Genomic DNA, 26526 nt, shown 5'->3' on the forward strand with positions numbered 1-26526 from the left:
GATGAGATCCATTGTAGATCATGGGGATCACAAATATCTCCAATCCCAAAGACTCGCAGTTTGAAGACTCCTCAAATCGGGTTTTGAAGATGAAGTTGACAGATGGTGTTACAACCTGTTATGCCATTGAGTTCGTCCCCATTCGGTCATTGTCTGCGACACTGAAGCCTGGAACCAAGCTATCCGTATCTAATGTTCGTGTAGAGAACGGTTTATTACTCCTAAATCCAACTAATACAATCGTGTTAGGAGGACATGTATCATCTCCTGTGTGTTACAAACAAGACATGTTACAAAGCTGTTACAATGAATTCAAAGTCTCCACTATTTCGATTCTTCCTGAAGGATGTTGTAGCACGAAAACCAGATAAGGAGAGAATGCCATCGAGCATACCTTTGTAAAGTAATGCATACCTAGATAATAACTGGATAAGAAGTCGTACAATCGAAGACGGTCTTCACTGTGTTGTTGCTTCCGAATCTTGGAGAGAGGACGCAATGTCTTGCTCGAAATGACAAATATATTCTAGAATCAATAAAAATCTAGAAATACATACACTATTATCGGTATGCATCGATTCACACTCAGAGCCAAAGACTTCAACCCAGAAATTAATACAAACATCTTTCATAACTTCAGAAAGACTGTTCCAAGCAGGATTTCGTATCTTTTGCCTATCATTTAGAGAGAACCATTTGACTCCACATTTCTGCCCATCGATATCCCACAGAAAACCCTAATGATTCAATCTTCTGAATTCCATCTTTGTCCTTGTATTCCAGAACATCTTTCCAATTCTCACCAATCTAGATGAAATGGGGATATAAATGATACTATAGAATTAATAATTTCAAAACAAAGTAAATCATAGACTCTTCCAGGAACCGAAGACATGATTATTATAAGAAACAAGCGAAAAGTTTCTAATCATTGAAACAACAGCAGAATAGGTGCAGATGATCATCACTCCAAAGAACAACACCAAAATAACCCAATCTTCAACCGCTTTCCACACACCATTTCGTGTCCCAATCACCTTAAAATGCAAAAGAGCAGGCAGTAATTGAGAAACAACAACTCCAGTGAAACTACCAAGTAAAATAATCAAGAAAACAAAAGTAAAAGAATGCAAAGGATATTGATTGCATTAATAGAATCAAATTTAGGAACGAAATATGCTAGTATTGTGATTAACACTACTTGAAGTGTTCGAGACCAGAAACGAGTAGAATCTGTTACAAACAAACGATTCTCACGTTTGTTCTCTATCAATCATTCTTTCATTTCATACTTACGAACATTCGTTTCTAGAATCTCAAAACAAGGTAGTAACAATAAAGGGAATGATCCAAGTAGAGTCAAAACCATAGTAGCAGCAACAGCATAGTATGCAAATGAGTCTCCAGGGAGATTCATCAGAATGGCTTGCTGGACATGTCGAGGGTCCTGACGGAACATGAGGAATAGAATAGCTCCTGTGATAAGATACACAGCCGATAGACTGACAACAGAGAAGGTGATGGAATGACCTGCTCGTGGTTTTTCCTTAGTTTTGAGATTATTCTGCAAATGAGTTTCAGGAAAAACTGGTACATAAAGAGGAAAGAGGACTAGAAGAAAACCATAGGCGTTGATGATAATACCAATGTTGGAGAGAATACCCATCAATGACTGTGGATAGAGAACCTCTGTGTCCCATGAAATGCCCCAGTGAGTCCCTCCATATCTATGGAAGAACACTCCTTCACACTTACACTAAAAGGACAACAAAAGCTGCAATGAGAGCAAAGAGACCTAACGAAGAAACCCCTGCTAAGAGACTAATGATGAAGAGAGAATAAAGATCGAACCTTGGATTCTTAAGAATACAAGTCAACCATGAACAAACAAACAGAATGATCGTGGGGAGGAGACGTTGAAGGTATTTGGATGAACTCATATTCTTGAAGAAGGGTAAGGCAGTGAGAAAATCAGTCATCAAGATCATCGTTCCCATATCAGAACCCCAAAGAGTTATTAATGTACTCAGAAGAATCAACCAATATCCGAACTTCCCAAAATAGTGATAGCACATGATAGTATAGTCATTATCAAGGTGATACAACGGATCGGATTCATCCTTCTCTTCCGTCTCAAATACCTTTCGAACTTGTAGAAGACGATAAGCACAAGAGCAATAAACATAAACAATGAACATATTTAATAGTGTTCCTGTAATCAGACCCATCTATAAAGAAACTGAAAGCTGTAATCCATTACCTGCCATAAAGCAAATGGAAAGATAAGAGAGGTGGAACCTGTGATCGATTTCATCAGATTCGCAGCAAACTACGCGTTAGGTATTTGAGAGTCGTTTGTACCTTCACAAGCGAGGACTTTCCTTCTTCATTCTCAAGAAGACTGACATCGACATCATTACGACTGGAAGTTGAGATTATGTCGATCTTGGATGATTCTACTTCCATCTCTAGTTGAATCAATCTCAAAACGAGAAAACTAAACCACTTCAAAGAATCCCCAATTTCACATATGCAAAAATCCAACAAACAAACCATTTCATTTCATCAATCATATCAATGACAGAAGATGCTGTACAAATAATCAGCACAAAAGTAAAGAGAACCAAGACAATCCAGTCTTCGATGTAGAGCCACAGTCCATGTTTCTTCTTAAAAACACGTAAATGAAGTGCAACAGGCAGTAGTTGAGAAACAACAACTCCAGTGAAACTACCAAGTAAAATAATCAAGAAAACAAAAGCAAAAGAATGCAAAGGATATTGATTGCATTAATAGAATCAAATTTAGGAACGAAATATGCTAGTATTGTGATTAACACTACTTGAAGTGTTCGAGACCAGAAACGAGTAGAATCTGTTACAAACAAACGATTCTCATGTTTGTTCTCTATCAATCATTCTTTCATTTCATACTTACGAACATTCGTTTCTAGAATCTCAAAACAAGGTAGTAACAATAAAGGGAATGATCCAAGTAGAGTCAAAACCATAGTAGCAGCAACAGCATAGTACGCAAATGAATTTCCAGGGAGATTGAGGAGTACAGTATATTGAAGGCCCTGCGGATCCTGGTGGAACATAAGTAAGAGGATGATTCCTGAGCCGACATATAGTACACAGAGAATGAAAAGAGAAATGTTGATATAACGAGAAGCATACTTTCTGGATTCCTTGCGGATTTTGACCTATGGTAAAGAAGAGAGGAGAATGACTACATAAAGAGAGAATAAACAGAGAAGGAATCCGAATGCATTGATAATGATACCGATGTTAGAAAGAATACCCATCAATGACTCAGGATAAAGAAGAGACGAATCCCAACGGATCCCCCAATGAATTCCACCGTATCTATGATCACAGAAATCAGATACACATACACTAAAGCAACAATGACTGCAAAGAGGAGAGCAAAGAGACCTAAGGCAGAAACTCCTACGAGCAAACTAATGATATGAGAGAAAAAGAGAGTTTACTTAGAATCCTTTAGGAGACATAACAACCAACAGACGATCACAAGAATGATTGTTGGTAGAATGCGTGCAATACGGGGATTGGGTGATATGGAAGAAAAGACAGGCAGAACAGTGAGATAGTCTGTCATAATCACCATGATGCCCATTGCAGAACCCCAAAGGGTGATTAGGATACTCCAATAAGTTAACCAGTATCCAAACTTCCCAAAATAGTGATAGCACATCACAATATAGAGATTATCCAATTTGTACAATGAGTCTTTTTCATTCTAGGAGAATAGAAAAAACATAAAACTACTTTCTTCTCTTTCTGAAACTGTTTGTTAACCTCTAATAGTCTCCAGGCACAAGTGGAATAAACATACACAATGTACACAGTAAGAATAGTTCCCCATATGATACCCATCTACAATAAATGTTGGATGGATCTACGTACTTGTTTCATCATAAAAGGATATACGAGGCAGATGGACCCTGTAATGGCTTTCATTAGATTGGCCATAAACTATGAATGAAAGAGAATAGCAAGACCTTCTTGAATAGGTGTAGTCATGTTCTCCTCCTTGGGTTTCCTCTCATTCTCCAGAACGCTCTGATCATTGGCTACTGGTACCAACGTCTTCTCCGACTTTTCTTGAGTACCGATCTCTAATTTAGTTGTGACAATAGGTAGTTCCATAACTTTGAAAAAAAGAATAGTAACTGTCCAATAATTGGACCGAATTTGGTTATTCTATGAACTCTATAAGTACACAAATCGGAAGTAGAATATTTGGATCCCCAAGACTGTAAACATACCAGCAGCAAAAAGTAAACAAGAAATAAGTAGATTCTACGGTGATTAAGTAGAGCCTGGAAGGCTTAAGATAAACTTCAACTCCACTTTCCGGCTCATCTGAACTGCAGGTGAAATTGGTGGTTTCCCATTCTTTTCCTCAGACTTCATCATGGAAGTCGATTCACCCGATCAGATTCAGGCTAAGGTGGAAGAAATTAAACGTTTCTTCGAATTTAGCGTTTTGGAGGATGCCAAGTTCTCTGGAGCAGTAACTCTTGAAACGCTTCCATTCTCTTCTAGGTATCATTCCATTTACATATCAGTGATACTTCATCAACAGCGTTTACTATTCAAATCAACAGCGAAAATGGAGTTAAAACTGGTAGGAATGAATGTGAAAGAATGTGATTAAATAGCACAGGCGGTTGACGGAATCCACAAACCGTCCACTGTCGTAAGCATGAATGCTGGTGATTTTCTACATGTTTACTCTGGTCAAGCGACTGCATTCGAAGTAACTCGGATGGTGATGCGTCGTCGGATTGTTGTGGAAGGTCACGATTTTGGTAAGGTTAGTTCTTTTGCTTCTTCGTTTGATTATTCTTCTGATATGTGGGAAGCGTTTTATCAACAAGAAATGGATGTTGAACGAGTGGGAATGAGTGGTTTCCATGATGATTAGGTTCAAAAGCAGTTGAACAATCTTAACAAGTTACCCGTCGTCCGTCAATTGTTAGGAGCTTCCTTTTCCATGCCTTCAGTTTCTGTTCCCTCTCTAACAGTTCGTTCTCCTTCGTTCCCAGTCTCATTCTGTCTTCCATTTGCACTTTCCATTTCATCTCGTATGCCACCCTATCTCTGGAGAGTCCTCACTAATACCCATCTCCATTTCCCTCCCATGGAGGTTGTCTCTCCTTCCCACAAATCGCATAATGAAGTTAACAAAGTAGTGTCCGAAGCTACCTTCCGTTCATTGTGTCACCAATTGGCATCGCCTCCTGTGAAGGAGCCGGTGAAATACTGGTGGAATGACCAGTTGCTGGTATGTTTTTTGCTTCAATATTATATCTAGCGACCGTATACACTGAATGAGAACATCTTTTACTCGAATCTTTGTGTAAGATTTATGAGATGGCTTGATCACGAAGGATATAAACAATGCTGATGTTTGGTATCATATGATTCGAGAGTACCCAAATGTGAAGGTATGAGGAAACAAGTGATTGATAAGGTTGTAGCAGTTGTTTCGCAACATTCGGTATAACCTTCAGCATGTTACTTTAAAAGAGTAGGATCGAGAAAGGAGGGTAAGAGATAGAATGGGTATTACCTTTTTAAAGGCTTTAGTGGGTATTGTTGATTTTTCACCAAATGAATGCATGTGTTTGTTATAGTAATCTTTCCTTTCTATCAAGGGTATGGAGGAATCCCATCCAGTGAAGGAAGATATTGAAATGTCTCCTTCGGTAGTAACCTCTCAGCCTTCTGTACTGATGCGAAGCAAGTATGAAACGTAGGTTAAAACCAAGACGGAGTCAGGTCACTCTAGTAGTAGGTCTTTTTGTGGACCGTAAAGAACTAGTCCATCTTGTCCACTCTCAGGAACGAGATAAAGACACTATTAATCCTATTCCACATTCTGTTTTTAAAAGATTCCATTATCCCAAAACGGGTTTGGTGCAATTTGCTTTCTGACACAAAGGTGGACGTCTAGGAAATAACTATTTACTTTGGGGAAATGAGTGCAAGCACGCGTATTTCCCCCTTGTTGCAATTGCAGGACCAGATTGGCCAACAATGGTAATAACATATTTAGCATTCATTGGAATTACCATATTTGATTGTTATGTTGCAATGTACATTCATGAGGTGGTGATGAGTGTAGGAAGAATACTTCTTCCAATGTCTTCATTTACGCATTTATCGGAATTGCTGCAGTTCTGTTCTGGATTCTCTTGACAACAACACTCTCCAATCCTGGTATTGCTTTTCGTGGTCAGGCCATCGATCCTTCCACTCCAGTAACATCTGAATGCCGTTTGAACTCTATTTGATTCTTATTCTCAGGGTTTTGTGAGATTCAGCGTGTCAAAGGAACTTGTCACTGCTCGATTTGTAACGTCTGCTACCGAGATGTAAGTATTGGTCATGAGTTTAATGGTTAGCTTGATCATCACTGTCCTTGGATGGGGAAGTGTATCGCAGAGAAGAATCTTGTTCTCTTTTATATTAGTGTAGGATCGTTCTTTTTTCTTGCTCTCGGATCTTGTGGTATTGTCATTCTGACTACACTATTCGAAGTCACCAAAGAATAACAGTAGGTCCTCTAGTACTCTTGTGGTGTTTGTTCAGTTTACACATATTTATAGGAGTCTTGGTTGCACATTTTTACTATAACTCATATCTGATTACCAGAAAATTCTTGGAAAATTCTCCCTGCAAACCTTCTTGTTCTACTTGCCAGATATTTCTTCATTCTACTAAATGCCTCTTTGTCATCTTGGATCAAAGGTATTGGAGTCAGCAAATGTCATTATACGTCCTTTTACTGTGCAAGATGCTCCTGCCATGTATGCATACGCCTCCGATCCTGAAACAACCAAGTTCATGCGATTTTCAACGCACAAATCCATAGAAGAGACAGAAGCTCTTTTAAAGCAATGGGAGCACGCTTACTCAAGTGAAAGGTTTTATAACTGGGCTGTAGTGTGTAAGGAATGCAATGAAGTGATTGGATCGATTGGTTTGGTAGAAGTGAATGACTTTCACTGTCAAGCAGACTGCGGTTATTGTTATCGGAAAGATCACTGGGGACGAGGAATTGCAACTGAGTGTTTGCGGAGAGTGATCCAATTCTGCTTTGAGGAAATGGGTACCAATCGACTGGAAGCCTTGCATTCAATCGAAAATCCTGCTTCTGGATGTGTAATGAGAAAGGCAGGAATGAGGAGAGAAGGTGTAAAACGAGAGTATTTCCCTACAGATCATGGATATGTAGATTGTGTAATGTATGCAATAACAGCTTCTGATTATGCAGAGTCTGTTTCCAAAGGATCTTGAACTCTTCCCTTGTTTTCTAACAAACACTTGACAACTCTCCAAAACCTATCCAGCAATCCGAATTCTTGCGGACTGTAGATAACGCACGTTTTTGTCCCTGATAAACATCGAAGATTTGTCTTCGATCATACACATGACGAGTGATCATTAATTGGTAAATACGGCCATGGAAGGCATGCTCTCCTTTTGGAGTTCCTCCAATCGCCAACTCTTGCCTGTTCTATGCATTATCCTCTTTCTCTTTTCCCACATCTGCAATAAAACGAATCGAGGTACGTGTTGTCATTAAACGGCCATTCAAATACACCTCCATGATCATTGGATACACAAGTTCCGCTACTGTTGAAATTCCCTCCATCTCCTACCCAGTACATCTTCAGAAAGATTGTCTTCCATAGGACGGAACACAACAGTGATGTGAGTCCAAGCTTCAGGATGAATGATTTCCGAAATTGTTTCCATCTCACAACGTGATTTCTTCGTTCGCCATAGAATGGTTATGCGTCTATATTATACGTCTTCCTATACTATCTACTTGTCCTTCACAGAATAATATATACTATATCCAACACTCTTCTTCCTTTCCTCACAATCAATATCACGGTTGCTTAAAAGAACGACCTTTTCCTCGTCTGCCTCCGCACTCACCTTAAACCACATGAAAATCTACAAAGATTACAAAGAATTCGCTTCGATACACTAAGTTCGGGAGCATCGATAGGACGCTCAATAATTACACTTCGATCGCCATCAAAAAGTACTCCTTCTCCTCTTCTACACTGGAGCCTCTTTCAATACGTACCCAGGAAGAATTGGATCTGATTTTAGCGAATCTGTAGGAGTAGGCACAGAAAGTGACTTGAAGAGAACTCGACTGAACACGTAACCGCAAAATACTCCAAGACAAATGATCAGAGCAATAAAGGAAACACGGACGATTTGAACTTTCTCTATCCATCACACATACACTTAGTAGCCACGGTTTCTCCTCCTCACTCCTGACATATTCATAGAGTAAGGTGATTATGACCCCAAAAAGGGTGAGAGAATAGGACTGATTTCTGTAACAAACCCAAGTAACAATTACATAAGAAAATGGATCAGAAATGTGGCCAAAATAACGCAAAGAAGGATAAGGTCTCCAAATAGGGAAGACCAGGTGACTGCACAAACCCTAGAAGAATACAAGAAACGAGGAGCATGTGGAAAGGTGTTCCATGGATATCTGGAGAGGAGAAAAACTCCACCGGCAATAAGAGATATCCCGTCGAACAGCAAAGAATGGGTTTTCAAGAATGGAATGAATGCAATGTCAACAAGGATGCTGATCGATGCAAACCAATAGACTTTTGGTTGGTTCCAGTTGTGTTTTTTCGACAGACAACTCAGGATCCATGTTTCGATTACTCCTCCTTGGATACTCAAGCTGTAGAGTCGCAATCCGGCAATGGGAGTGGGATAGTCGACTGCCATATGGATACAGATATCAGTGATTTGGACATAGAATAGAAGGAGGATGGATTCCAAGTTGTTGATGTTTGTGAAGCAGCGAATGAGCATCCAACCAAGAACAATGATAGTTAAGTGAACCACATAATCTACAGTTCCCTCACTCACGAGAAGGCACATCAATAGGTTTGCAATCTATATTATGAGTGGCGAGAACAGTCGACTTTGCTTGGCTCAAAAGGGAAGGGAGATACGAGCATTCCTGCTTCTTCAAAGTGCACTGGATCGATGCCAAGCATGAAATTCCTTCGGATCGATACAAACCCAAAGGTACTTAGATTGAAGATCAGAATGATGATCGAGAAAACTGAAATATAGATCAGAGGATGCTTTAGCCATTGACAACGATTGGATGGAAGAGGAATTGGCTCGGAAACATCTTCAATCACAGTTACCGGGGACTGGGGCCATGAAATATCCATTTCTTGAGACTATCCATGATAGACGAATTAAGAATCAACCGTTTCAGGAATGGTGCTGAGGGAATCGGTCAGATTTCTCTTGAAGTCAAATTTTATCATTCATCCCACCTTCATGAAATCGCTTAGTCCATCATCTGTAGCTAGAGGCATTGCCTGAAAGACATCTACCGATCTTCGTTTCCTATTTGATAGACACCGGTGAAAATAGGCAATATATGCAATTTATAATAGATTCCAAATTGATAATTGAAGGAGGCAACCAACACTTTCGGTTCTGTGAAGGGCATCGTTTCTCTAATTTTCGTTATTTCTTTTCTTTTGCTGCTCGATGACGATAGAGGAGCAAAAGGGAAACGACGAGAAGGAAGGCACCGTTTCTCAGCAAAACGAGATGTTTTGTTTAGCCAAACTCTATGGAATGAAGGATGCAGATGATTGGGAAGAGATATATGTTGGACTCTGTGCAATTTCCAAAGTCGTGAGTTCTTGTGAATTGGCTTTATTTTGCATAGAACTCAGACCAATGGGGTATTCTAATGATTGGAATTGAAGGAAAGGAAGGAGAAGTTCTCTTCCTACCGATTGAGCGGACGAACAAATATGAGTCCTATGATGGTAGGTTTTCTGGTTCATCAGTTGCTTATTCCTCCATAGAAGTTCTTATTCTGTGGAAGGAAGTACTTTGCTCATATTCCCTCAGTTTTTTAAGTAAGAAAGACCGAGACTATGTGTTGTATGAATGCAGGGGTGTAACTACTCTTGTAGAGAACGAATTCATTCCACACAGGAAGAAATGATAGCTGAATTGGAAGGGGATCATTCTGGTAATGAACCGCCTTTAGAGCTTCCATCAGTGTCTGCAGACACGATTCACCAGATTTGTGAGACCGTTTCATCTGCAGACATTTCCCAGAAAGATTCATTTCATGTATTATTGAAGGAAGATGTGAGAGTGAAATAGAGCTGTAATCTGTAGAACTTCAAGTTTCTTCATCAGCTGTTAGATTTGTTTCCAGTATTAGAATCCAGCAATCAGGTTGATAAGATCCATGATTTGATTTCGCTCTGTCAACTCATTTGTACAAGTGGTTGTATTCTCTTATTGTAGTGGATCTTGGTTATGATGATGTCGTGAGCGTTCTTTTCAGTGATGATTGCTATCTACATCTCTTCGGCATTATGGAATGTATAAATGAATTCCCGCGGTTATTACTAGATAAGCCAGATTTGCCTCATAAGGCCGAATATCGCGATTTCTTTCTGCATCATGTTCACTGTCGCAATACAATGCCAAATCTTGATACAAGTCTGGAAACACTGATGCATCGTCTGTATCGGCTCTTATACTATCGAGTATGTTAATTAGGTGACTAATTATTGTAGGATGCCATTGATCCTCAACCAATTGATGAGATCATTTCGAGTGGTTTATCTGCTCAAATCCGGATTTGTGAGAATGAGCTTCTTCGGCGCGTTTGTCTAAGCGCATCTTTTGTTCCGGATCTGTGTTGGATGTAATTGAGTTTGACAAGTAGTTTGACCGGTTTGGAGGGAGATGACGAAGCCACCCAACTGAGTCTCTGTGTGATCAATGAGCTATGTCTGTACTGCAAAACGATGACAGTCGGTGATAGAGCAGTATTGATGAGGTGAGAGTATCTTCTGAATATGACGATCAGGGCTTTGGAGCAAAAGGACTATCGATTCAGTACTCACCTCCACCACTGTCTTAACAGACCTCGCTCAGCACTCAATCGTTCTCTCATCTATACAGTACTGGAACAACGAGTGAGTTTCGGTCTAACAAGTTTTCGACGATACATCCAGGAATGTGATTCTGAGAATGTATTGACTGACGTGCTTCATGATGTGTGGAATGAGGTGAGAGTCAAGCATGTTCATCATATCTAGGCTTCTGAAATCCAGTATAGCTGTCAAGCCATTCTCACAACTGTCTTAAGTAATGACAGTACAGTAAGATTCATTCGTTCTCTCTATATTCTAGTCTTCTGGCTTTATTTCGTTCTTTTACGAACACTATGCACCTGAACTGGTCAAGCCCTTACGACTGTCTACTCCTGCTTCTTCTTCCTTTATCACTGGAGCAGAACTCGTTCTAACTCTTCTGGCCTCCAACATCCAGAACCATGGGACTAATTTGCAATTTCTCATCCTCAAGTTTAATCTGTTTCCCGTGATTCTTGCATTCTTGGATAGTCCTTCCAAACGATTGCATCTGATCTGTGTTCAGTTCTTATCCAATTGTTTGCTGAGTGGTGTGGAGTGGTATACCAAATATATTACGAAGAGGGACTACATCTCACCGCTTCTTCGTTATGCTGAAGCCCATATTGAAGAGGATAATTGTGTGATGAGTGCTTTATTGGGATGTTTGCGGAGTATTCGGATCAAAGGTGATAAAGCGATGTGGGACTTTGTCAAATCGAAGGTTGAGGGATATGAACATCTGAAGCGAAAGCGGTTTTTACTGGAAGATTCATGTGAATGGAGTAACAAGCGGGTTAAGACGAATACTCCATGATTGCGTGTATTCTTTGTTTGTTTGTCTCAAACACGAGGATCTTTCGCTTGTGCAAAATCAGTCTTCGTCAGAAAACATGGAGACAGAACACTGGATTCGTTATTACACAGAAAAAGGAGATTATGAAGAAGGAATCCCGTATTATTACAATAAGGAAACTGGTATTACCCAATTTGAGGAGCCCAATGAGTTTCGATATCAGTCGTACTGTCTTCCACAAGGTATAATTAGTGGACTTAGTTTTCCTTAGGGATCATTGCTACTTCTCTTCTTCCTGATACATTTCGGACAAGGTCACTGGAAGAATGTTTGGAATTAATTGGTGTTGATAGTATTGGTCATTTGAAGAGTAATTCTATTCAAGAGTTGTGTCGCTTGCGAGATTGTGGGTCAAAGCTTTTGTTTTCATATCTAGCTATTGGAGATGATGATGAGTGGAGGAAACTCGCCTTTCGAAACAATTGTCTATTGGAATATGTAGTTGTTAGTCAGTTTGTCAATGTACTGTATGGATCTTAGAGGTAGTACAATCCTGTAATTTCTATGGAAGAATTTGATGCTTGCATTCTAATGATATCACGGTTCTTCGCCATCCATTCTGTCATTGTAGCTGTTCTCTTTGACGACCGTTTTGGAGGCTCTGAACGGGTTACTACTGATCCTAAGGCTGATGTGTAGTGTCTGTTTTGTCTCACCTGTGGACTGACTCGGGTTCGTGGTTCTCCATTTGAACCTCACTTCTTATCTTTGTTTCAAGCGATCGCTGATTATCTTCCCTATTCGAAATCATTACTGATTCAGTTGCAACAGTCCTTCGCTCACTATCCATCAGAATCGTTTCTTCAAGTCCTCGTTTCGATGCTGTCAAGTGTTCACTCATAGATATGCTACAGCCAACAGAACCCTGGCGACTTTGCTGAGAGTGTGGTAGATGCAGGACAGTGTTCATCACAGTTTATCTCGCTATTGAATCATTCGTTTGTCCAGAACCGGGAAAGCGAAATATGTTGGAGATTCTTATTGTATTGTATCAGTGTGAAGGAGGATTTGCTGTTTGTTAGTGATTATATGGTGTTGATTGATCTATGTTTGCGGATTCTGATTGATGAAGGAGAAGGATGCGGATATTGTGATGTCCTCCGTGAATTATTGAAAGTAATAGCAAGAATGAAGATGTACCATGAAAAGGTAGCCGAGTGAGGAGTGTTATGATGACTAGTTGAATGACTACAAGTGGAAAGAAGTGTCTCATATGATATCCAATGAAAGGTTATCAATTGTTTCTAATACAAACAAACTATGATCTTCGTTTACGCACAGTTGAATCCTCCTTCTTCAAACCCTCATCTTCAATGGAGCTAACAGGCCAATACTCTATCGGTTCACTCTTCACTTTCACATCTTTCATGTTCTTAGATTGGTTCTCCTTTTCTTGAGGGACCTCTTTCTTTACTGTAACCTCTGGTTCCTTCCGTCTCGATATAATCAGAAAGCATCCATATCCTGTTAGCAACAGAGTTCCTCCCATCATCATACTTCCCTATCACTTATCCATTGTATTCACACTCACGACAAATAACACAAACACAATACCACAAGCCAAATGATGTTTCTGAAGAGCTAACCGCCAACCCTGCATCTTCACATGAGTTTTCAACACACAATTAGAAATCACCACCTCTGGGTTGTGGACAATGAATCGAATCCACTCAACATCAGTATTTACACTCTATGTAACAGTTCCAGCAGCAGCACTTACAATGGATGTATCCAGAAAACATGGCATTGTGCGTGTTTCTCCATTAACCATAAACCCTGTAACCCACAATGGATACAAAAAGAATGATTTTGAGATTCCAGCAACAAGAAAATGCCAATCTGTGATGAACGTTTTGAAGGATGATTCAATCACTTCTCCACTCTTCGATACCAACTGGGCCTCAATTGTGTAAACGGGAGCTCTCAAATTCACCATCATATAGGGAAGAGTGTATTTCAGTTCAAATTGAATGCGCGAATTTTGGTTCTACCAAATAAATACCAATATCGAAAAAAACCTGTGAAGGAGACAACTGAAGTTCATTCACAAGATAATCAAAATGGACTTGCGCTGTTGGAACGATATTCTCTTGAATTCGCTCTTTTGAAGGCTTATAGTATTGACTAGGGGAGAATATGACCATTCAACGTACGAATAGTTGAAATCAACATTAAAAGAATGATCTGAATGTGGGATAATGCGGGAATAAAGAAACTCATATAAAATGGCAGAACAACAGATACTGCAGACTGCAACCATAAACAAAAATATCAATACAAAAACACATAATACAACAAATTTATAATTATTGTACGCTTTCTACACGCTCATCTCCAGTCCAAGTGATTACCAGAATAAGGTTATATACAGAGCTAGATTTCCAATCATAATCCGTTTGTTCTTCGGTTTTCATTAGATTATTCTGTGATAATTGACCTTTTTATTTTACAGGATAAAAGATTTGATAAGCGGCTTTGGCTCAGTTGGAAGAGCGTGGGTCTCATAATCCCAAGGTCGTGAGTTCGATCCTCACAAGCCGCATTTTTTTTCAAGATGGATGGGAAGAGAGACCTGGGAACTGTTGTTTTAACCAAATCAATTACGAAGAAGGAACCAATTGTCGGGAAAATCCTTGAAAATGGTTCTTCTGTGGAGTGTAATGGATCAACATACAATAGGTAGTGTATTTTGGTTTGATTGTGATGGATAGTGTGAATTCGTGGATCAATTCGTTGTACTACGAGTCCTGCTTTGATTCGAACGATGTGGAGTCTGATGATAGTATATAATAAATCGTCTTCTTAGAACAATGTTTTCAACAAACAATGAACATCTACTTCTACATGGTGTTAGTGGAGTGAAATCCGATATTGAACAGAATCAATCACATCGGTAGGAATCCAATATCATTCTAGCATAAATATGAAGAGAGAAGATAAGAACATCAACTCTCTGGTTTGTTATGCCGCAAAATACAATCATTCTACTTACACATACTATCCTAACAGCAATCCAACGATTTTCCCTAAACAATATAAGTCATTGTTCTGTCAACTAGAAACAAAGGGTCTAGCCAACTGTAGACACGACAATCAATCTTCCGGAACAAACTTATGGTCACCTGAAATCGAGTTCAAGGCCGAATGGGATTCCGGGTAAGAAAGAAGTTATAAACCTACTGCAAATTGTTAGAATGACTATTAATTAATAGCAGAGACGCCACTATTAACAGAATGATGCATTCAAGTCTTTTGGCGGATTTTTGACATCACTTGCTATCGAACAACAAGCAACGCTTCGAATCGCCAAAAACGAAAACTGCTACTTACCCTAAACCAAAGTAGAGATACGTCAGGAACTACAATATGGGTTACGTTTTAGTAAGAGATAGACACAAGGCAACTCTTGTGGATAGCAACCATCCATTTTGCAGCTGTATATAAACAACACGGCACCAGAGCACGAGTCATTCCAGATAGAAGCTGCAATCCAAATCAAACATCCCCTACTTTAATGATCCCTCTCTGACCAAAGAAAAAGTAATGGTGAAAAGAGAAAACGTCCAGTGGTCATTTCTGTATCCAAATCAAGATATCAAATTTCTAAACAAACACATTCATACACTACTCTTGATAATCTCCTTTCGTAGATTCAGACACACTGCAATCTTCTTGCTGAATAAGTCTGTTGGTTTGTTTGTCATGATCGCCGAACTCTACACAATCACTCTCCAGTACAATACTAACTGAGTCTTCAGCAGTGAAATAGTCACCTTCAATACAACCTTGGATAATACCATCACGAATGTTCTATCTGATATTCTCTCTTCCTTTCCTACTCGCATGCATGTACAACGCGCCTCTTCCACATTGTCGAGTTCCAAGATTGAGGCAATTTCTGCCAACGAAATACGACTGTAGCTCTTCGCCATTTTCACTAACGCAATTCGGATCACAGTATTATGCAATCTACAATCGACTTTCCTTCCTTTTCCTACCTGCTCACAATTCGCATTAATCCATCCTCCACAAATTGTTGCTTTTTCTGCTCAATTACATGTTTATAAGCCGATAAATCACCTTGCATCACCACCACAGCGAGATCACGGTAAGGTCGAAGAGGTCGTGTTGATGGCACTTGGTTGAGATCAGGCTTTTCTCCAATTAGCAATTTCACCAGAATAAAGAGCTTTCCCACCTCTTCAGCAAAGACTCCATTGGGATTGCCATATTTCTTATGAATGACGAACAACGAATGTTCAGCCTCCGAGTAGTCTAATAGAACCGTAGATACAAGTGCTATGATGAAGAAGGATATGATTGATTACCCTTATAAAAACAGTATCGGACATACTGTTTATCAGATACATCAGAAGGATATTCAGTTTTCTGAAGGAAATGAGCTGCTGTTAAGTATTGTTTAGCATCAATGTAAACACGAAGAATACAATTGTATATGCCACTCTGGAATGAAAGTTCACTCATATTCCTTACACAAACAATCCGATTGTTATGAAGACAACCAATGCGATAACTGCTCAGTAAATCGGGAAGAAGAGTTGGAAGAGGATAATGATGGTTATTTAATATCATCAGATAGGTGTAAAGACGACATACAATATATTCCTTCTGTTTATCCATATAGCCGACAGTCTGGAAATGCATAATCAATTGATGGATGATTTGATAACACTAAATGACTGAAACAATAACTAAGAATACATCCTCATATTTGTTTATTGATAAAAGTTGATACACGAGAATACTAGCAAGGTAATAATCCACAATATCTTTGGACTCCACTTTCACAGCATCCACCTCTACACTCACTTCCTATGCATAAAAGGAACAGAAAACAACGACATTGTACTTGGCAATGATTCGCAACAGATCACTCTTTAGAACCGATGAATTACTCATATATTGCTTGATAATCATTTCCATATTCTGAAAGTCGATGTGCTTCCGAATTGACGGGGTAAAGAGCAATACACGGTGAATCACAGGAACTTCTTTCGATGTGTTATTCTGATTCAGTAAACTAATATTCTTGAGAAGGGCTACGAGATCACAACAGACATACAACTCCTACCGTTAACCACGACCATTTGAACGGGATTTGCGTTTTCCATCAGTCTTTCACAGTTGGTTTGAAGAAGTGAAGAGTTGTTGCGACCGAGGTTTTGCGGTGCCGAATAGCCGCACAGCCCAACATCACCTTTCTAATCCATTCGCAATGCTGATTCCTTGTGGTGATAGCATTGAACTACGGACACCTTCTGATTCCGTATACTGTTCGATGCAACTGAGCCCTGATGGTAAGGTGTATGCTATTGCTACAACGAAATTTATCCAGATTTGGTCTGCTGGACCCGAAACACTCCTTCTTTCACAACGCGAACTTCATCGTGCCGCTGGTCTTGCGGAAGATGTCATGAAACGGGTCTTTGTTGTATGGAAAGGGGATAGTTCGCAATTTGCCGTAGTGTGTGGTGAGGGAATAATCATTCTGTTCACGATTACCTATCTAGAGAGTCTTTTCTCTTTGGATTCTGGTTCTCAACGTCTCACTTATGTTCCAAGCTGTGATTTACAGCCTGGATCCATTTATAACGTTGAGGAGTACGGATTTCCATTGTGTGTAAGTACAATGGAGTCTAATCTGATCCTTGGAACAGATTCGGGAAATTTAGTTGAAGTTGAGTGGAATGGAGTTTGTCGTGGATATCCGATTGCCGTTCCTATCATGATTCATCTTCCCGAAATTACCAAGGATCTTTCCTCTTCTCTTCAAATTGTCTCCTTGGATTATGACGTGATATTAAGTGTTCTTGTTCTGGTGTTAAATAATGGTAGTTGTATTCTATTCCATATCAACTTTCAATCCCGAATTTATTTCTCGGGTGCTCATATGATCCTTCAACAGGGAGCCACACATGTTAGTATTGGGAGTTATTCGCATATGATAGCAATTTCCCAATCTACAGGATCCATTATGGTATATCGATTGTGTTGGAAGAATGAAAGTTTGGTTCCTTCTCACTGTTTTGAGTTCAATATTCATCATTACGATGATTTGTACCCCACCTCGGATCCGAGTCATTCCATAATCACTTCTATGGTATGGAACTGGGAAAATAATCATCTTTGTGTGTGCTATCAGGACCGATGCCTAGTGATTTGGAATCTGCAAGAATCTATTATTTGGTGGCACTCAACAATACGTGCATGTTATGAATGGTCAGCACGAGGTGATGAGTTGATCTATGGAGATACAAGACTCTGTACACAGTTATTTTTGATAACACAAGATGTGAACATTTGTACTTCACACGATCAAACTTTTTTTGCTTATAACTCACATGTTCTTGCTTGTACTCATTCATCACACCATTCTATTCTTCCCTCTCTCATTCCACTTCCTTCTTCTTTCCTTTCCAGTTGTAGTTGGCCATTGATTGGAATGGTTACTTATCCTGGGTCTTCTCTTGTGTGTCTGTATACTTGTAATGATGTTTGTTTGTATGTAGGAATGAATGATTTGTGGCGAGTAGCTACAGGTCTAATTCCTGTAAGTTTATTTCACAAATAATGATATAGGATGAAGACTATATCATGTCAGTATGTTGGATCACATCTTCTATCATTGTGTGTGGAGTTAGTGATGGGAATGATTGGGAGACTTCTTCCTTGATCTTCTTTAATACTAATGATTTGAAGTCTGATCATGCAATCCAAACTGTTACAATTACAATTGCAGGTGATGCTCGTATCATGGATATGAGGTGTATGAATGATTGGTTGTTTGTTCTTCTCGCAGGTGAACAAATGCTTATCTATCATATTGAGAATTGTTATTTCTTTCATTTCAGTTGATGTATAGCAGACTGTTCTCTTCATCTCGTCCGTTCTGTTCTCATTCCTCACACAGGTTCAATTGCTCGTTTCATTCTACCAATTGATTCTCATTCTCTTTCTTCGTCTCCAATGGAATTTGGAGCTAGTAAGGATGAAGAGACGGAAGACAAGGGATTAGTTGATGAAATTCTTCTTCTCAATCATGATTACTCTTGTGATCGTCTAATGCTTCATGAATGTATTCGAGTTGATCTTGTAGAATATTCTGATGTTTAGCATAGTCTCATTGATCGTTGCTTTCAAGTCATCTTGATTTATGATTCTTTCAACTCTCTCTCTTTCCTTCAATCTTATTACTTATTCTTCGGTTCTCATCGTTACTATGTTCATTCCTTTATCTCTCTCTAAATATTAGTGCTGGTTTCCTCAACTTATGCCTTCTCCTTCTGTATATCGTTCATGGATTGGACCACGTCAGTATCAACTCAAGTTTATTCCTATTGGGTTCCTTCCTTCCTCTATATCCGTTATTTCGTTTACTAACGGGATATTCTCTCATCAGCACTCTCTTCAACTTGAAACACAATGTCTTGCTCATTCGCTTCTGCACGAACTTATCTCAATCGATCGTAATTCGGAAGCTTCTCTGCTTCTTCATTCTCTAATCACTCATCATATTCCATCACTCTCTCCTTCTCTTGAGTTCTTCATTCATTCTTCACTTAACCACGGTTCTTCGGAGCATCTCCATCATTCTCTGTCTCTTCTCTCTTCTTCTTCTCTCTTCCCACGACTTCTAATCAACTGTCTTCGTAAACAGGAACGGACCATTTGGACTCGTGTTATTCATAACTCTCTCGATATTTTGTTCCTTTTCAGAACAACCCTCTATGGAGGAGACCTCGAATTAGCATCTGCTTGTATCAGTGTATTACAGGGAGTAGTCTGTTCAGGTTCTGAAGTTGCTATTAGTCCATCTCTTCCACTCTCTGAAACCTCTTATAGATGGTGCGATTTGAATGCATTGAGATACGTATGTCAGTCTTGGTTTCAATCCTTCCTGGATTCACACTTGTTCATCTTTCAACCATGTGAGAATACTCCTTTGGATGTGTGTCTTGCTCACAAAGCAGGGATTGAGTTAATGCTCATGCTCGTGGTTCGAGGTATAATTACTGGGTTATCTGATGTTTATCGGTTTCTTGTAATGGAAGAGAACCGTCATTCTGAATTACAAGAGATCATTCCTCCTTGTTATCAAATTGATGTCATTCTTACATCACTTGCAATTCATCTTTTACAACAGGGATATCTGAAACATGTTTTAGAGCTTCAGCGAGAGATTGGTTGGACATGGAGTTCAACTCCTTCTGATTGTCCTGTTTCTAATTATTATGATTCACTTACTCGATTGACGGCTGTCTCAAATCTCCAACTTCTTCCTTTGGATGTTTTTTCTGATCAGTCATTATTTCAAGAAATGACTCGGCGATGTACATTTTTGAATTTGTTCTAATCTAATAGATCAACAACAACCTTTGTATGTCGATTTGATGTAGATATTCGTGTAGGGAGTTACATATAGACATTTGATTGATGCTATGGGCAACCATGTAGCAGATGACTGGAAATTGGTGCTAACTCTCCTGACATTTGATTTTGATGCGTTGGCAGCAATGACACTTCAAAATCGATTGAATTGGAGTCATTGTGAAATGGATTTGAAAAATGGAAAGAAGTAGGGTTCATTGGAAGTTTTTACGTAGTGAGTGGTACATATCTATGTTAGAATACTATTATCGCCTACAGCAAGAAAAGGAAAATCATTTGGCATAACGCTTGTTTAAGAAACATACATATACTAATGTCAGTTCCAGGTTCATGAAATCTCGTTTCAAAAATGTCATCCACCATTTACGACTCCAATCACCTTCACGGTACCTACAGTTACAGTACAAGTTCACTCTTACACTCTCTCAACTAATCGCTTTGACAATTCAATTCGGATTTGATCCATATATGCATGATACATTGCTACCACTCAATCCAATCCATTTATTCTACTTTTCTCTTGTTCATTCTTTGGAGGAAAAAGAAGACGGTTCAATGAATAGCCTGGAGAACCTGGTGTGTGCATTTTCTTTGCATTTGTTAGGTACAGAGCACGGGTTGCTAGAAATGAGGAGCATCCTACATAGAAACCTTCCTCTGCTGTTTTGCATTTTTCAATATCCTTCAAACACTAGAATCAATGAAGAGTTAAACCTTTACACGACTAATGTACAATATGAGTACAACTAGGAGACGATCTGCAGGTCCTTTGATTTCGAAGTTTGCAAAATAGACATTTCCTCGAAATAAGTCAAGGGCTTCGTCTACAATATCCTTGTAATCCGCTATAACGTTATCTCCAAGGAAATACAACGTACCTGAAGTAGGAACGGGAGCAGTTCCACGAACAGAGCTACGAAATGGAAGCATGGCACAACCGCAACAGACTTCACAGGCTTCGTCGTTTTTACTGGATCCAACAGCAGGCTACATAGATGAGCATCTTTAAAGTGGAAACAACATACCATAACTCCACAATAGTTCCGAGATAAGACAATATCGTTGACAACTCAATTGACAGAAATCGGGACTATTTGTCAAAGTCATATGTGTACATACAGTGAAGCCATTACTGTGTGGTATTCAACAAACAATACCAAAAGGAATATGTCACATAATCACCCTATGGAGTTGACTGCACATTAACAGAAGATTTGGACCTCGTATTCTCCACCTTACGAATATGCTTCGCACACACCAAATTCTTATACACCGAAATCTCAAACACCACACGATCCCCAACATTCAAACTCTGTCCATCCTTCAACTCAACATCATTGAAGTGAAAGAACAAATCTCGTGTCGACAGCACTCTTCCTACCATTCGAATACGACCATTGTTCTGATGAATCCACTGAATACGACCTGTCACATCTCCCTGAGGCAGAGATGCAGGGTCGTCTGCATAGTAGTCCATTAACTCTTCAGTACCGCGAGGATGCGAAGACAACGAATCAACTTCGGAAAGAATGTCACCAGGTTTGCGGATCAGAGGAGTTACGGAACGAGATCCAACACGTTTCTCTCCAGAAGTGTAGAAGATCATAGGAGAAGCACTGCGAATGGACATACGATGGTGATTGTTAGCTGAGTTATCGCGAACTTTCATTGGAGTTGCAGAACGAGAAGGGGAACGTTTGTTCATGATCTGATATTGGAAGAATGGAGCATCTTCTGTTAGAGTGTCCTTGAGTTCGAGAAGTTCCTCGATTGAATAGACACGCTTCGGTGTTGGCTCGCCATGCAAAACCGACTTCCTAAATGTTAGGCATGGAAGGAAAACATACGGCGGCTTTTCTTTAGCATCTCTCAAGTTCGTAGAGAGGAAATAAGCAGCTCCCACAGTCAAGGAAGTTACCATTAAGACAACAACACCGATAAGACCATAGAACGGTGACAATGCTAGGAACGAAGCAACAGAAATCTAGAGTCATAGACAAATAAGAAAGGATACGATGAACGCTTGTTGGAAACGAGAACTACTCTTGAAGTAGAGTTCAAAACGAGAAGGACGATACTCCGTCATTGAGTCTAAAACGACAAGTCGGGTACAAAGAAACCCAAGAATTAGTGAGAGAACTCCAAATCACCGGTTGTGAAAAATTGGCAGGATTTCTGGAATAGTTTTCGTTTTCCAAAAACAGGTCATGCAGGTTCTCCGGTAGGGAGTAGTTGATTTATTGTGATATTGTAGTGCAGTACCGAGAATAGGAACCAGCTTCTCTTTTACTCGGAGTGTGACGTAGTTTGTGTCTGCCAAAATGAAGTTTAGGAAATCTGTTCCGATTATCCTCTTACAGGACATGTGGAACTTGGGAAAGAAGGGAGATGTCGTTCTCGTTCGTCCAGGATATATGCGGAATTGCCTTGTTGCATTGGAGAGGGAGATATGACGTCTAGTATCCCAGCAAACTTGCAGTGTATGATGTGGCGTTAAATCGAAAGAAACTGGGTATTGATGAATCTTTGGTTCCGCATCAACCTGTGAAAGGAGAGCCAACACCCGAAGAGATTGAACGACGACGGCCAAAGGGTCCCAAGTTGACATTGGATCGATTTGCTCGTGAAGATGATGCAGGAAATATTTCCGATTTGAGTGAATTGAATATGACGATTGTCGATAATAAGCTGTCGATCACTCGCATGTCGGAAGAAGAGGTGAAGCAACTGAAGCGAATGAAGCGTCATCACAAGCTGAAAGTGAAGAATCATGGTGATGAAATTGAATTCACGGAATGAGTCTTTTGGTTTGTTTGTTGGGAGTATCGTTTTTGGGGCTGCCCAATTCTAGGAAGCCTAAACCTCACAGTTTGCGATCAATGGAAATCCTAGCATTCTCACAAGAAGAAAGGGATCTGGATATTGCGATTGATCGATTGTAATGGAGGAAAAGGAAAGTGATTCATAGATTTGAGCAGTATCAAGCGAAACAAGTAGTTCCAAAACCCGTGATTGTTGAAGATGCGATTTCAGAGGATTCGAGGAGTTCTGAGATTCAAATCCCAAAAGAGTCAAATCGAACGAAGAAAGTGGATGATACATCGATCTATGAGCAGTATTCGCTCTGCCGTTCCTTTCCTCGTGGAAATCATATTAAGCATGTAAATAGACAGTTGATTGCAATGAGGAGCAAAAATGGAGTTTTTGTATTACGTCCACATCATACATTCCAGTCAGGAGACACGTTGTCGCCTGCCTTTATGAGTCGTATTTTTTCCACAATTCTATTACGAGGCAATAAAGGAGATGTTGCTACCAGAGTTGCTCTGGATGAGTCTTATCCCTATCTGAAACGGAATATTCCCTCGGAGAAGGATTTAACAAGCAAGCGTATATTGACTGCACCTGTTACTGTTCGACGAGGACCAGGACGGCCTTTCGGCACGTATTGTCCTAAATCTGTATCGAAGCGGTTGAAACCGAGTCAAACCAAATCGAAACAATCGAAGGCCGTGAAACGATCCAAACGTTCCAAACGATTAGAAGAGTCATCAGACTCATCAGAGTTGCCTCCATTGCTACCACCAGCAGTGACAGAGGATCCCAATATAACTGAAATGATAAACGTTTTTGATATTTCATCCATTTTCCAGGGTTCATCCAAGTGATATGTTTGTTCCAACACACAAGAAAGTGAATCATTAGCCACAGATTCCGTACACGCGCAGCCATCTCACGAATGGCCCGTTGCGAATCATTTAATGTTGGTTCCAGGATTCGAGTAACTAAAGGAGCATATGAGAACACGACAGTGAGTGGAAGATTAGCGAAGTCTCGGAACAGACGGAGAATCAAGATTCTGAATACAGGCTGATTGGTATCCAACTTTTGTGCCAACAAGGGGATAATTGTTGCAAGATCTGGTACAACTGAATTTGGACTCTGGGTGAAAAGGAGATGCAAGTCCTTCAGAGCCTCTTCCATCGCAACATCTCTTTGTAGAGCCTACGTGTTAACTGATGTTGACTTAATGACTAGCATGATGCATCGTAATCGCAATGACTCAGAGTGCTGGGTTAGATGGAGAATGTGGAAAATCAACTGAAAACTCTCACAAGAGGATGCTACAGAGAGTAGCCGATCCACGAGATTCTCAATCATTTTATCAGAAAGAGTTACCAATGTGAAATTCGATCCTACAAAGGTGATATACGAATGAAGAATTGAATCGGGAATCGCTGATTCATGAAGGAGTGATAAGAGTGACCACTTTTGAAGAGACGAACATCGAGATGACTCTATTGTTGTTTGTGTTCGAATGAATCTATTGAGTGATTCAGTATGCCGTAATCTCACTCTGTAAATGTCGCAAACACTTCTTTTCGGTCCATCAGAGCGAAAAACTGGTGTTTGCTAACCCATTCGACGAATTCCGATTCTTCCACTTCAATAGGAATTGTACTGATTTGAGGAAGATAATGTCCAATGATAGAATGAGAATGAGATTGGACAAAGAGGAACACAAATCGAATCACATACTCACAAATTGGCGAATGATCGATAAGACAAAAGAGTTCTTCATCAGATTGAATGTGAGTAAGAAGAAGAAATGGTTCAACCAATGGAATCTTCTGAGCAATTTGAGTGAGTAAAGTGAACTGATTGGATGTAGGACATCTCTTCAGCAGATCGAACACATTTTCAATAACAAGTGAACAGTCTTGTTCCATTGTTGCTAATGATACTGTGATCAGATCCAGAAGAGTGTCACACACACATAGCTCACTTTCTTTGGATGTCAATACATGAACAATTTTCCTTCCGATTTCTGTCAATGATGATGAAACTCCCTTCAAGGAGAGATGTTGATGAAGAGTGTTAGTGAGCAGAGATTGCTGAGATGACTTAACAATCTCTTCCAGTATGATAGAAGAAGTCAATGAGTTGATATCACTGGCTACTAATGCATCACACAGCTTCGCTCCATGATGGTTCAATATGGCAGTTACAACATACCTCAAATCCGTCTCATCTATCTGATGGAGATTCATCAGCCATTCACATAACTCGGCTTCATTTGGGAGACTTCCTTCCTTATCCAATTCTAATACACACTATCAATAAATCCACAAATTCTGGAATACCAATAATAGATATGAATTCTCATTAGGGAGTTGGTGAGAGGATGACGAGACCCGACTAAGGGATTGGACAAAATAGGAGAGAAGTTGTATCAAGTCATCAGATGGTTCAGAATGCTGTGCAACAATAACAGTGGAAAGAATGGCAATCAGCCCATCTCTAAAATCAGAACAAAAATCAATTCTTACAAAATGTCTGTATTCTGACAATCCTGAATAAGTCCCGAAAATTGATTTACGAATGTCTCATAGAGTGAAGGATCCGCTCGTGTTGTCTGACGAAGGATTTGAGCCCAATGGAGATTAGACGGCGAAACCGGGGATTTTATTATGTTGGCAACAGCCTTTTCTTGAAGCGCATCTCTCCAATATCTCTCTTGGGAGGCTGCCATGACCTCAATAACGTGAATTAAATGTGTTTCTTCGGGAGTAGATGACGAACTCTCAACATATTCTTCCTACAAGTCAATCTTTGTCTCCAACATTACTATCACCAGTTCAATCCATCGTTGTTTCTCTCCCTCTGTCATTACACATCCTGGACACATAATTTCACTCCATCCCCATTTCTCGCATAATCGACGCAAAACACCTGCTCCTTGTGTTTTGCTGTTGGGACTGGTGTCACGAAGTGCAGTTTCCAGATATGGAAGCAGGAGTGGAGTGGTACGAGAAGTTGCAGTTAAGGTATTGGCCACAGCAGTACAAACATCTTCCTAGAAATGATAAAATGAATGAAATTCAACAGATGTCACCACATCACGATTTCCCGCCACAAGAGGAGGAGTGATGTATGTGACAGGAAAATAACCATTGATAAACATAAATAAATCATTTAGGGTATTGGGGGTCAATTGCGAGGCAAATCGCTCTAGGACTTGTTGAATGATGGAACAAACCTGAACAACGCCTCTTGGATCTTTTTCACCATCCACAATCTAGTTCTCAGTGAGGAGAGAATACCTACGGAGAGAATGCATTGACAGAGATTATCTGTCTCTGAAAGCAAAGAAGAAGAGGGCAGAAGTGAAAGTAGAAGCTTATAAACGAGTCTGCGTGAAGAATATTTGAGGGTCCCAACTTTGATATCTGTACTGATAGAAGTAATAAAGGTCTTTGCTAACAACTATTAA

The 26526-nt window shown here is 39.8% G+C and overlaps 15 protein-coding genes across 15 annotated transcripts; 6 read left to right on the top strand and 9 right to left on the bottom strand.

Moving 5' to 3' along the window:
- Nucleotides 1-290: 290 nt before the first annotated feature.
- Nucleotides 291-895, bottom strand: JH06_3585 (hypothetical protein; the record flags this gene model as incomplete). The annotated part of the gene is made up of 5 exons (XM_014673520.1): nucleotides 291-414; nucleotides 444-526; nucleotides 558-675; nucleotides 707-807; nucleotides 836-895. 5 exons carry the CDS (start codon nucleotides 893-895, stop codon nucleotides 291-293), a joined length of 486 nt encoding a protein of 161 aa, XP_014529006.1.
- A 378-nt stretch (nucleotides 896-1273) lies between these two features.
- On the bottom strand, nucleotides 1274-2314 carry JH06_5485 (hypothetical protein; the record flags this gene model as incomplete). The annotated part of the gene is made up of 5 exons (XM_014673531.1): nucleotides 1274-1564; nucleotides 1595-1727; nucleotides 1756-1821; nucleotides 1852-2228; nucleotides 2261-2314. The coding sequence occupies 5 exons, from the start codon at nucleotides 2312-2314 to the stop codon at nucleotides 1274-1276; spliced, it is 921 nt and encodes a 306-aa protein (XP_014529017.1).
- A 600-nt stretch (nucleotides 2315-2914) lies between these two features.
- Nucleotides 2915-3995, bottom strand: JH06_2422 (hypothetical protein; the record flags this gene model as incomplete). Its single annotated transcript, XM_014673507.1, has 6 exons — nucleotides 2915-3205; nucleotides 3236-3368; nucleotides 3398-3463; nucleotides 3494-3762; nucleotides 3792-3899; nucleotides 3930-3995. The coding sequence occupies 6 exons, from the start codon at nucleotides 3993-3995 to the stop codon at nucleotides 2915-2917; spliced, it is 933 nt and encodes a 310-aa protein (XP_014528993.1).
- A 445-nt stretch (nucleotides 3996-4440) lies between these two features.
- JH06_2423 (hypothetical protein) lies at nucleotides 4441-5665 on the top strand (the record flags this gene model as incomplete). The annotated part of the gene is made up of 8 exons (XM_014673508.1): nucleotides 4441-4539; nucleotides 4572-4653; nucleotides 4688-4923; nucleotides 4954-5313; nucleotides 5344-5388; nucleotides 5420-5476; nucleotides 5510-5559; nucleotides 5590-5665. 8 exons carry the CDS (start codon nucleotides 4441-4443, stop codon nucleotides 5663-5665), a joined length of 1005 nt encoding a protein of 334 aa, XP_014528994.1.
- A 344-nt stretch (nucleotides 5666-6009) lies between these two features.
- On the top strand, nucleotides 6010-6586 carry JH06_2424 (hypothetical protein; the record flags this gene model as incomplete). The annotated part of the gene is made up of 4 exons (XM_014673509.1): nucleotides 6010-6071; nucleotides 6157-6251; nucleotides 6339-6406; nucleotides 6437-6586. 4 exons carry the CDS (start codon nucleotides 6010-6012, stop codon nucleotides 6584-6586), a joined length of 375 nt encoding a protein of 124 aa, XP_014528995.1.
- Nucleotides 6587-6755: 169 nt separating this feature from the next.
- JH06_2425 (acetyltransferase) lies at nucleotides 6756-7331 on the top strand (the record flags this gene model as incomplete). The annotated part of the gene is made up of 1 exon (XM_014673510.1): nucleotides 6756-7331. The coding sequence occupies one exon, from the start codon at nucleotides 6756-6758 to the stop codon at nucleotides 7329-7331; it is 576 nt and encodes a 191-aa protein (XP_014528996.1).
- A 16-nt stretch (nucleotides 7332-7347) lies between these two features.
- JH06_2426 (hypothetical protein) lies at nucleotides 7348-8336 on the bottom strand (the record flags this gene model as incomplete). The annotated part of the gene is made up of 7 exons (XM_014673511.1): nucleotides 7348-7551; nucleotides 7582-7667; nucleotides 7697-7836; nucleotides 7867-7997; nucleotides 8030-8069; nucleotides 8110-8281; nucleotides 8312-8336. The coding sequence occupies 7 exons, from the start codon at nucleotides 8334-8336 to the stop codon at nucleotides 7348-7350; spliced, it is 798 nt and encodes a 265-aa protein (XP_014528997.1).
- A 2213-nt stretch (nucleotides 8337-10549) lies between these two features.
- JH06_2427 (hypothetical protein) lies at nucleotides 10550-10915 on the top strand (the record flags this gene model as incomplete). The annotated part of the gene is made up of 3 exons (XM_014673512.1): nucleotides 10550-10615; nucleotides 10646-10776; nucleotides 10798-10915. 3 exons carry the CDS (start codon nucleotides 10550-10552, stop codon nucleotides 10913-10915), a joined length of 315 nt encoding a protein of 104 aa, XP_014528998.1.
- A 965-nt stretch (nucleotides 10916-11880) lies between these two features.
- Nucleotides 11881-12482, top strand: JH06_2428 (hypothetical protein; the record flags this gene model as incomplete). The annotated part of the gene is made up of 4 exons (XM_014673513.1): nucleotides 11881-12025; nucleotides 12055-12189; nucleotides 12220-12281; nucleotides 12330-12482. The coding sequence occupies 4 exons, from the start codon at nucleotides 11881-11883 to the stop codon at nucleotides 12480-12482; spliced, it is 495 nt and encodes a 164-aa protein (XP_014528999.1).
- A 1051-nt stretch (nucleotides 12483-13533) lies between these two features.
- On the bottom strand, nucleotides 13534-14063 carry JH06_2429 (hypothetical protein; the record flags this gene model as incomplete). Its single annotated transcript, XM_014673514.1, has 3 exons — nucleotides 13534-13830; nucleotides 13862-13967; nucleotides 13993-14063. The coding sequence occupies 3 exons, from the start codon at nucleotides 14061-14063 to the stop codon at nucleotides 13534-13536; spliced, it is 474 nt and encodes a 157-aa protein (XP_014529000.1).
- A 1397-nt stretch (nucleotides 14064-15460) lies between these two features.
- On the bottom strand, nucleotides 15461-16951 carry JH06_2430 (19Sproteasome regulatory subunit; the record flags this gene model as incomplete). The annotated part of the gene is given in 9 exon segments (XM_014673515.1): nucleotides 15461-15559; nucleotides 15591-15653; nucleotides 15683-15812; nucleotides 15842-16142; nucleotides 16172-16307; nucleotides 16338-16535; nucleotides 16566-16676; nucleotides 16704-16904; nucleotides 16916-16951. The coding sequence occupies 9 exon segments, from the start codon at nucleotides 16949-16951 to the stop codon at nucleotides 15461-15463; spliced, it is 1275 nt and encodes a 424-aa protein (XP_014529001.1).
- A 3573-nt stretch (nucleotides 16952-20524) lies between these two features.
- On the bottom strand, nucleotides 20525-21182 carry JH06_2431 (hypothetical protein; the record flags this gene model as incomplete). Its single annotated transcript, XM_014673516.1, has 5 exons — nucleotides 20525-20642; nucleotides 20672-20735; nucleotides 20766-20873; nucleotides 20904-20943; nucleotides 21000-21182. The coding sequence occupies 5 exons, from the start codon at nucleotides 21180-21182 to the stop codon at nucleotides 20525-20527; spliced, it is 513 nt and encodes a 170-aa protein (XP_014529002.1).
- Nucleotides 21183-21435: 253 nt separating this feature from the next.
- Nucleotides 21436-22173, bottom strand: JH06_2432 (hypothetical protein; the record flags this gene model as incomplete). The annotated part of the gene is made up of 2 exons (XM_014673517.1): nucleotides 21436-22069; nucleotides 22100-22173. 2 exons carry the CDS (start codon nucleotides 22171-22173, stop codon nucleotides 21436-21438), a joined length of 708 nt encoding a protein of 235 aa, XP_014529003.1.
- Nucleotides 22174-22573: 400 nt separating this feature from the next.
- JH06_2433 (ribosomal protein L9) lies at nucleotides 22574-23920 on the top strand (the record flags this gene model as incomplete). Its single annotated transcript, XM_014673518.1, has 5 exons — nucleotides 22574-22681; nucleotides 22713-23025; nucleotides 23053-23074; nucleotides 23104-23190; nucleotides 23221-23920. The coding sequence occupies 5 exons, from the start codon at nucleotides 22574-22576 to the stop codon at nucleotides 23918-23920; spliced, it is 1230 nt and encodes a 409-aa protein (XP_014529004.1).
- Nucleotides 23921-25851: 1931 nt separating this feature from the next.
- Nucleotides 25852-26217, bottom strand: JH06_2434 (hypothetical protein; the record flags this gene model as incomplete). Its single annotated transcript, XM_014673519.1, has 2 exons — nucleotides 25852-26109; nucleotides 26140-26217. The coding sequence occupies 2 exons, from the start codon at nucleotides 26215-26217 to the stop codon at nucleotides 25852-25854; spliced, it is 336 nt and encodes a 111-aa protein (XP_014529005.1).
- Between the last annotated feature and the right edge of the window lie 309 nt (nucleotides 26218-26526).

This window comes from Blastocystis sp. subtype 4 (assembly GCF_000743755.1).
Source record: "Blastocystis sp. subtype 4 strain WR1 chromosome Unknown seqid_0038, whole genome shotgun sequence".
NCBI lineage: Eukaryota > Bigyra > Opalinata > Blastocystidae > Blastocystis > Blastocystis sp. subtype 4.